Genomic DNA, 10,740 nt, shown 5'->3' with positions numbered 1-10,740 from the left:
ATGCATACAATTAATAATAACGATCTGAATATTTTATTTATAAGCTTATTTATTTCTTGTATGTTCTTGATGGTTGGATAACTTTTTTCATAGGACCCCCCCCCCCCAAAAAAAAAAAAAAAAAAAAAAAAACAAGCATCACAATATTTATACAGCATTGTCAGCAATTTGGGTACTAAAAGTTTATACAGCTGCACATTACTGGACAGTAAAAATACTTTGTAATGGTGAAGGAACAGATAGATGCCAATTATGTTGTATAGAAATACAAAAAGACAGAAAATCCATGAAGCACTGGTTTGGTCTCCCAACCTGCAGCCTCCACAGTCTACCAGACAAAGTAAAAGATTAGGCATAAGGATAACTGTTCAGAATGTTGAATCCTGGAAGCAGCTGATTTAACAAAAATAAAAACAAAGCCTTCTTTCCAAAGGAAAAATCAGTCTAGTTAAGGCTTTAAGCAGATATTTATTCAATGATGGACAAGCTGAGAGATAAGAACGCTCGTCCATCACACAATAAATATCTCCTTAAATCCTTAACTGGACTGATCTTTCTTCTGGAAAGAGGACTTTATTTATTTTTATTTTAGCTAAGTTATCAGCTGCCAGGATCTAATATTCTGAACAGTTATCCTTATTCGTAATCTTTTTTTTTTTTTTTGTAGAGAAATGCAAGGACTTTAATGCATTGTCTACTGTGCTTCCTAACTGAAGAGTGTGAACAAATGTGTGTTTACAAAAAATCGTACTAAATGTTGCTTTATTGTTATTGGCGTGAGGTTAGGCAATGTATGTGGTAGGGTTGGGAAACCATTTATTGCTGTTAAAATCCTGTTTGCAATGTTAGCTGGGTACCTTCCAGAGTGTAATTTACATTATCTTTTTTTTTCTTTTATTAGTAATAGTGTTGTACATACCGTAATCCTCTGTAAAACTTTAAAATATTTATTTTGTTCATGTAATAGTTGATGTAATATGTACATTTCATCATTACTCCCATTAGGTCTAATTTGACTAGTAACAAAATTAAGGAAATAACTTTCCCATTTGCAAAAAAAGTAATGTATTTATTTCAAATATGGAGAAAATGCTGAATGTGACAAAAGCTTTTGATAGCTCAGCAGTTGAATAAAACGTAGATCAGACAGTGAGTTAACATTTTTTTTTGTTTTATTGTGTACCATCCTCCTGTCTATACTGTTGAGTTATACTTGTGGCATGCGTAGAAGACCCCATCGTTAGTGCTACCTGTGTATTACCAGTCATCCTGCAACATCAGTGTTCACACGTTTGTGAGCACATTATTGCAGCCTTATTCCTGATGTTCCTGTTTATTTCACAGTATACTGATACAGAGCAAGAAGAGAATGGAAGGAAGAGATATGAAGCTCAGAAACTGGAACGTCTGGCCACAAAGCAGAAGAATGGAGATGTTATCCTGCCCATGATCAGCTTAGGTAAAACATATATTTAAGTATGTGCTTGTTTGTGCATAATAGATTTTTCTCTTTATATGTGTACACAGATTGCATGTGTTTATATGCTTCACATAATGCAAAGGTGGGTTCTGCAACTAGAGCTGAAAGTGTGTGAAAGCGTTGTACTGGGAAAATGGCATTTTACATAGTGCTGTGTGTTCTTTAGTGCCAGAGCTATACATTTTCTTTGAAAAGAATGAACCCTCTATTACCTTTCTCTTACACTGAGATCTGGAGGTAGTGCAGGTGAAGGATAGGTAACCAGGGTTCATTCCTCGCACTTACACTTATGTTAAGTGGTAGTGGTGAGATCCAGTGACACCTGAGTAAGGGACTTTGTTTTTTCTCAACTGTTGTGCAGCTTTTTCAGTTAGTATATTTATAGTCACAGGAGTGTGGGAATGCATTTTCCCAGATAGTGATTGTTTTTTTCAGTTGTTTATCTTTTAAAAGTCAGCAGCTTCTGTGTGATATATTGAATTTTGTTCTTAGTTTACATTGATGATATAGACCTTTTATATATTATGCGTTGTATGTCTATTTATGTGAATATATATGTATCTATATATATGGGTACAATCTGAAACATCAGACACTCATATGAGCAAATGATTTTTCAGTCTGTAAGTAACAGTGAATGCTCATATGAGTGAATGTTGTTTTTAATGGAGTTTTTGCCACCAGAGTTTTGTATGGGATTGTGGTGCAGTGGTGTAAGGGAATTTCTCTTTACCCTGCTGTTGTGGGATCTCGGAATTTGGTATATATAATTAGCATGGACATAGGGGGGATGCAGGAGGGCTTTCCATATTGCAAAAAAAAAAAAAAAAATGATTATGAATTTTTATTTTCATCTAAAATCGATCTTTTGTTGGTGACATTTTGAATGTTCAGTGTTTGATGATACACACACACCACGCGCGTGCATGCACACAAATCTAATCTCTCTCTCTCTCTCTGTCTATATATAAAATATATATATATATATATATATATATATATATATATATATATATATATATATATATATATTTATTTATTTATATATGGGTCTGCTTTGCGTGAATGAAATTAAGTTTCATCGAATGTTACTTACCCGACACCACTTCTCCAAAACTGCATTCAACCAAAAGGATGGACTTTCAAAATCCTTTCCCTGTGAAAAGAACCACTTGGCCACCAGGGGAAAAAACTTAAACAGACCAAAAGTAAACCAACTTCGCCTGTCACCCCCCCCTACTTAAATATACCAATTCCGAGATCACACTACACTGAAGAGAACAAAGTTCACCATGGTTGCCAAGTAGCTCCTTTCACAGGGACAGGACGTCAGCAGTCCATGCTTTTGGTTGAATTCAGTTTTGGAGAAGTGGAGTTGGGTAAGTAATATTGAATGAAACGTAATTTCTTTCATACAAGGTAAACATATATACATACATACATATATATATATATATATATATATATATATATATATATATATATATATATATATATATAGGTATATATATATATATATATATATATATATATATGTATGTATATCTATATCTATACATACATATATATATATATATATATATATATATATATCAAATTATATGAGTGTCATACATATAATCCAGCACCCAAAATGCAAGTAAAAATATCGGACAAAAGGATAGGAATTCAATATATATATATATATATATATATATATGTGAGTGTGTGTGTGTATTTGTATATGTGCATATACACGGGCTATAACTGATCCTTGAAGCACTCACTGATTGACCAATTTTTTCAGACTCACACAATAGGCAAAAGGGACTAAATGCTCTGGGCTACAAGAAGCAGTTGGTTAACAGCTCAGAGCTTTAATCCTCTGTGCTAATTGCCGGACATAACAGTCACCTTTTCATCCATACCTCTCAGCTTCTTAGTGCAAGCAATCTAGACAGAAGCTAAAATAATTTAGGGACAAAAACCTAAAAATGGGTACATATTTTAAATATGCTTATAAACTGAGAAAGTTGCTAGATTAACTGGTTGTGTTTTAGTATTCATTGTCTGAATATTATGAAGTCTGAAACTCAAAATGTATGTCATTTAATGACGTCAAACATCAGCAGTTTGCTAGAAAACAAATGTTATGAGTAACAGACTGAAAATATGAGGCAAAAATCTGAACTTAATGTGAAAATCTGGATATTTGAGTGGTATGTCTTCTGGTTCTTTGCAGACAACTGGGATTAGAAAATCTTACTGCCCATTTCTGATGAAAATCCTTTATTAAGTGACAAAAATGGGTATGCAATGGTTTAAGGTTTGGTAAACTGCAGTTACCTACCCAGAAGGTGTATTTCTTCATGTTTGGGAGGCAAAATGTGTATTTCAAGTGCTAAATTTCTTTTTTTTAGTGGGGTTTTCAAGACATTGCAGCATATTTATCTTTACCACTAAGATATCTCTGCAAAATGTAGTTACGGCATTGCAGGTGTAGAATCTTGATTTCATATATTTAGCATTGTGTTTATTTTAGTGTCTGCAGTGTTACAGCAGTAGTTTCCTCCCACATCCCAAAGACATGCTGTAGGTGGATTGGACACTCTAAATTGGCCCTAGGTGTGAGTGCAGGCATGTGCCTTCTGTGGATGGTAAAACTCCACTGCCAATCATGAGCGGACAGGTGATCCGCTGTGGCGACCCCTAACCGGGAAAAGCCGAAAGAAGAAGATGATCATCAGCTTAATTTCAGGAACTGGTGTAATATTAATGATTGCAGGAATGTTAATATTATAATTTTCCAGACCTTTCTTTAAGCCAGTTGTTCTAATGTATATTGTGGAACTGTTCTCTTAATCATTGTGATAATTATTAAAATAAGAAATCACATGTGAATACAGGTACTCTTTTCTTGGGTAATTGAGGCCTTTATAATAATGGAAATTTTACAAAAAGTTGTTTCCTTGTTTTAAGTAAGTTTCCATTTCAGTTTAATTCTGCCCTCAGTAGTTTCTACCTGTAGACATTTCTGTGGTTTTCATAAGTTCAGTTGTGCTTTGCTATTTTGTCTTGGACTTGCTGTCTTTCCCACATTTTAACAGGAAGAAAACAGACTCAACAGTTAAAAATGATTTTTTTATACTTGTGGAAGGCACATTTCATTTTATTAATATCTCTATGAAATTATGTCAGGAACCACAAAGGTCTTGCAGTAAAGACTGTTATCACTTCTTACACACTGTATTGAAGTGAGCCATTTCTGACATGTTCTGTGGTTTTCACAGCTTCTTATAACAGTACAGTGTTTCAGGGATCTGTGAAACACTGAAGTTGAAGCTTAATAGTGTTACTGCTTTACATTTATGTTTTTAGACAGGACTAAATGTAAAGTTACTCTTCAGCTTCACACAGTGAGCTGCTTAAATAGCAAGCAACATTAATTATTGAAATTATTCAAATGCCTACTCCTAGTGATTATAATGTCTTGCGTACTGATAAAATACCAAGATATGCAAGCTAGAACAATGTGGGATCAAGGTAAATAGTTCCAGTACTAGTAGGAGTAAAAGGGCTACAAAGAATTATGAAGTATACTTAAATATGCTGCTTATGGAAATCAGTGCTAGTGCATTTTAGAAATTGCACCTGCAATGATTTTGTATGGAAAACAGAAGAGTGATAGGCATAGTGTTCCTCATTCCCTAATGAGGAACGGCTGTAAACGCTTGAGAAATTTCAACTCGGCCACCTGTAGATATATTGCTGCCAATAAATGTAAGTCTATATGAATTGCAGAAGGAAGCAATTCTATGTAGATTGCTGGTTGTATTTTCAGTGTTTGCTTGTATGTGCTGCATTGAATCTGAGAAGACCGCTCATGTCAAATATCAAAGATTTAAGCATAGAATCAAAATAGGGGAATCCACCACCAACAGCAGACCTGCAACCAGCGGTCTTCCACAAGGATCAGTCCTGGGGCCTCTGTTGTTCAGAATCTTTTTCTCCGAAGTACAAACAAAAACTGAAGGTCTGTGTCTGACAAATTTTGCTGATAACTGCAAACTGGAAGTGGTCATAGAATCTCCAAATTATGTCAGCATCCTACAAGAGGGTCTTACAGAAACAAATGATTGATGCCAAAGTCATGGACTTAAACTCAATGCAAGAAAATGTATTATCATCCCTTTTGGCAAGAGCGATGTTCCTGATAACTACCACATCAATAGCAACACCCTAAGTACGCAGTCTGTGGTGAGAGAACTGAGCACACAGGTTGACAGCAACCTTACTTTGATTACCATGTCTCTACCATGGTAAGAAGGGCATTCTGTATTGCTTATCTCATAAGTAAGGGCATTGCCTCCAGAAAAAAAGATGTTATAACCTCCCTGTACTCTTCCCTCATCAGGCCAGTAATTGAGTACAACGCCTGTTTTTATATGTACATTTCCAATCACTTGGAGCAGTTGGAGAGACCACAAAGGTTCCTCACAAGGAAAATTAGGACTTCAGCATCTGTCCTATGTGGATTGTCTGTAATCACTGTTAACTTTATTCTTTTTCATAAAGACTAATCTGAGGTGATCTCTGCCTTACATATAAGACAATCTCTGACCCTGCTTTATTGTAAATGCTGAATATCTGCATGTCAAATGGTACATGGGTTACTCGCTCTAAAGACCTTAACCTGGTATGTAACATTAATAGAACCTGCTGGAGAGACAGATTTGTCTCCCAGAGGTTACCACACTTTTGGAGCAGACTCCCACTTCATGTCAAACAGGCGACCTTATTGGTCATCTTCAAACGCAGTCTGGATGATTGGATGGGTAACTGTAAATTCGGGTCTATATTGAAACATCGAACGTTGAAAACAGCGAATGATGTTTCATCGACACATTTTCAGTGAAAGCTGAAAATGTCGAAACCACACAACAGCGATTTCTTTCTTAGGGAAAGAAACCGCTGTTCCCACCAAAAAAAAAAAAAAAAAAAAAAACATTAAACACTTCCAAACACATACACACTTACTCTAACTCTAATTGTACCCCCCCCAAAAAAAAACAGTAAACAACTGAATACACATATGCACATAAGTCAACCATACATCTAACGGAAAAAAAAAAAACAGTAAACACTTGCATACATATGCACTTACCTTAACCTGCACCCTAACCCTAAAGTCAGTAACTGTTGCACATTCACGCTCAGGAGCTATACCGGACAAGGGACCACACTACAGTGCAGAACACGGCAAAGCAACAAAGCGGTCGAGCGACTTCTTTCCCAGGGAAAGAATTCGCTGAACAGCCGCTTCGCTGTTTTGCCTGTTCGCTCTTTGTGTCGACGAAAACTCATTCAACAAAATGCGTTTTCGTCATCCTAATAGGAACCCGTAAATTCACCCCGGGGGTTCCACCTGTGTCCCTCTTAGACAGGGGCAGTAGGTGCTGATCGTGGAAATAAGGGTAGAACTTGGCTAGGCTTGTAAGGGCCCAAGGCCATTAGCATAGATACTTCCTATGATCCTACTAATTTCATGATTTTTAATTGTATCCTGACTTAGGAATGGAGTTCATTCCTGCCGTGGTATTAGAAACTCAAAAACATTTGGACAAATTAAAAAAGGGAGCAGTGGAAAAAAATCTCTTCTCCATTGAAGGACAAACAAGTTTTGAATAGATAATTAAATGACGAGAACTGTATGAATTTCCCAAAAATGTAAGCAGGTGGATCACCCAAACTCTGCAAAACTGCTCTGACTTCAACACCAACCCTAAGAGGTTTAAGTGGATAAACCTTTTTCAAGAGGATCTAAGTAAGCATGTATCAGGGGGTCTATATCACAACGTCGAACTAAAATAAGTTCGAACACTGTAATATCGAATCCTAATTTCAAAAATAGCAAAGCCACAGCACATCGATTTTTTTTTCCCAGGGGAAAAAATTGTAGGGCCGTTTTCAGAGCTTTGCTATTTCCTCCACTGTGGTATGATTTCGGAGTTGGTATATTTAAGTAGGGGGAGTGTGGGGGCAAAGTCCCCCCACATTAGTTTAAGGTTTAAATTTTTTTTTTTGTTGTCACGGAACAGTGATTTTTTTTCCTGGGGAAAAAATCGCTGTTCTGTGTTTTTGTTGTTGGGTTTCGGACTTTAGGGTTCAATATTAAAACGTTCAAACTTATGTTAGTTCGACGTTGTGATATAGACCCTGTATCAGGGATCCATGGGCACACTACACAACTCAAGAATATAATAAATAAAAAGTCAGTGTTATACAGCAAAATGTACAAATGAATGCAGTATAGTAAAAAGAAAAACAAAACAAAACAGGAAGAGTACAAAACATCCTATAAAGTGGCATAAAGGTGGGGAGAAAAGAAGACTTTTAAGCGAAGGATATTCAGCAGATTGCTAAAGACTATATCACATAACAGTAAACAAATATTTAGCGGAAGCAGCTATGATGTATGTTAAGGCATTGGTCTGGGGTACAGAAATTATAGTGCGTATCATCAGAGTATTGAAATTAAAAATTAAATGCTAGAATGGGAGCAGGGTGTCAGTACTGATCTGAGAACAGCCAAGAAACCTCTGAAGAAAAGGTTCAGAGTATAGGAAAATAGATTGATTTGGAGACTTTTTTTGTGAAATGAAGGGTCTGTGATCTGCAGTGTATACTGGGAAGAGCTTTGAGCAGAGTACTGGCCCTTCTGGTACATAAAGAAAGGTATTGATGGTAGGCAGCAAAACAGTGTTATCACTGGAGAAGAACACAGACCTTGGTTTTCATTATGTTGTCTGATCAGATAGTTTAGAAATGCTGTAGCTCAGGGTCTTAATTTGAGGGAACAATAATTTTATTAAAAAAGGTGAATAACATGCATTAAAAAATATAAAATTCAGGTAGATGCTCTGATGGCCTCTCTACCTCTGACCAGTAATCAAGGCGCCTCAATACTCACTACTGACACTGATGAAGGGAGGTTTACTAAAAACAAGAATGGATTTACATAGTATTTTCAAATGCAGCTCTCTGCATCAAGCAGTTTCCCCCAAGAGCACACAGGGAATACTCTCCAGACCTGGGACTGGAATGTCCATCTCTCCATATCCCAAACAAAAATCACTTTGGAGCACTGTGTTCCGGTTCCCAGTAGCTGACACACCCACGGCTGAGTATTTGATTTTCACAGACACACACACACACACACACACACACACACACACACATACACTCCTGGGAAAGGCTGGTATAGATTTACTAGCTGTACCCTTTTGCCCAGACTATAACATAACCACTCTGCCACCAGTCAACCACTTTCAGGCTGTTACAAGGGTATCCAATTATACTGAGTAAAATCAATACTAATATAATTGGTAGAGTGTAACCAAAGCAGCAAGGCTTTTTGGAATGGCCACATTGTCACTAAAATAAACACAAATACTCTCAAGATGTTAAAAGTATTCTGTAAAAGACCAGCCACAATAAAAGGTATAAAATATTTAACAGCAAATAATAAAATAGAAACCGTTAGAATACTAATTATCTTAGTATAATAAACACCAGAGTTTGTCACAAGAGAAATAAAATAACACAGTTGGACAGATTAAAACAGATGCAGAAAACAATGCTTAAGGAATCTCACTGTATTTCCTGACTGTCTAAATAATAACTGTTCCCTAGATAATTTAATTAATACAGCAAGACAAGATTAGATGTGGAGATGCTTACTTCTACAAGGCAAGGTGATGAGCTTCAAACTTCTAACTGAACTAACTGTCACAGATTTTTTTACATCAAGTTCCAAAGAAAACAAAACAAGCTGCTGTGCAAATCCCATCCTCTCAGTGCTGGTTATAGAATGACATCACATTTGATCACCTGACTCTGGTACAATACACACTCAGATCTTTGCTAAGATCTGTTGCAGTATCTGAAAATGATAGAAAATTAAAAAAAAATTATTCTCTTCTCTTCCAGAATTCTTTATTTAAATATACATATACATTTAATTAGTTATAACAACACTGCTTATACATTTTTAACACAAGCATCAGTAGAAATCAGTATGATAGTCAAATGACACAAAATTATTTATAAGACTCCAACTAACTATGCTGGCATATGTTACACTTGCACTGCCCTATTCTTTCTGGCACATATGGCAATATTTCTCATCATCACAGATGCAATTTAAAACAAGAAGAAAATAACCAGCAAAATGGAAATATTATCAATAGATAAGGAAGGTAAAATATGTATAGTACTGAAAAAGCCACACTTCTGATTGAAAATGACTATATCACAGATAAAAAAACATCAAAAGAACATCAGCTATATAGCAGAATGATTGCTGTCATTTTTGTATGATAATTAAGAAAGCAAATATGTTCCACTGTATAGCTGTATCTATTTGCAAAAAAAAAAAAATCTGCAATCCCCATCTCTTGTGCCACAACCAGAGAATATTCTAATATAACCAGGTATGCCAAGCCATCACCACTATAACTATTCCTGTTAAAGCCATATCTAGGCAGACTCTGCAAATGGTCTTTTGAGAGACTGTGCAAACCTGAAGGCCACTACCCATTCAGTCTCTTGCAGACAAAAAATGTGGATAGTTTACTTCTCCACACAGCTCAATATTGGGAAGAGATATTCCTGCAATGTTTTTGGCACAGAAATTCTTTAGGATGGAGTGCTGTTAAAGAAAGGTGCCACACAGTCACGCAGCTCCGGAAGAACCGTAATCCTAGCAAATCTGTGAAAAGAGAGTGGTGGTAGTGGCTGAGGACAAATCCTTCCACAGATAGTGGGCTGCCATAACAGCCTTATACTGCTGACACCTATTACAAAGGGAGGCTAGAAGAGTGGACTTCCAGAGAATCAAAGTCTGTTATCGGACCCTTTTCAGTGGATACTGCTGGGAATACCTTCCTGAGAAAACACCCTCTTTTGTCACAATTCCTGTTAAATCTGTATTTTTCCTGCTCTCGGGGTGGCTGTAATAGAGAATACCCATTATAGTGATAACTGGAAGATGTAGCATACATTCCCAGACAGACAGACAGACAGCCATGAGAGGGGTAAAAGCAGTAAGAAATCAGAGAGTCAGGTTCTTGCAGTAGAGTTAACAGAATCAACAAATTATTAAGATGAAACAAAAAAATAGCATATAGAGCCTTCAAACCTGTTGCAGTAAGACCAGCTTTATGTAGAACCATAACTTTCAGAATAAAACTTGCCATCATGGTGGGTGACATAAATAAGGC

The 10,740-nt window shown here is 36.3% G+C and overlaps 1 protein-coding gene across 3 annotated transcripts in view; it reads left to right on the top strand.

The window, feature by feature from the left end:
* The window catches only part of ACOT7 (acyl-CoA thioesterase 7), a 2,743,423-nt gene that overhangs the window by 1,491,292 nt on the left and 1,241,391 nt on the right, over positions 1-10,740 (top strand). For all 3 annotated transcript variants that reach the window (XM_044063020.1, XM_044063019.1, XM_044063021.1), the window contains exon 5: positions 1,345-1,459. In XM_044063020.1, the coding sequence (XP_043918955.1) occupies positions 1,345-1,459 (115 nt within the window). The remainder of the gene's footprint in view (positions 1-1,344; positions 1,460-10,740) is intronic.

The sequence above is a fragment of the Protopterus annectens genome, chromosome 2.part1, assembly GCF_019279795.1.
Source record: "Protopterus annectens isolate FY-2018-M chromosome 2.part1, PAN1.0, whole genome shotgun sequence".
NCBI classification, from domain to species: Eukaryota; Metazoa; Chordata; order Ceratodontiformes; family Protopteridae; genus Protopterus; species Protopterus annectens.
Note: the sequence above shows the minus strand (reverse complement) of the source record. Positions and strands in the feature narration are given on the sequence as shown.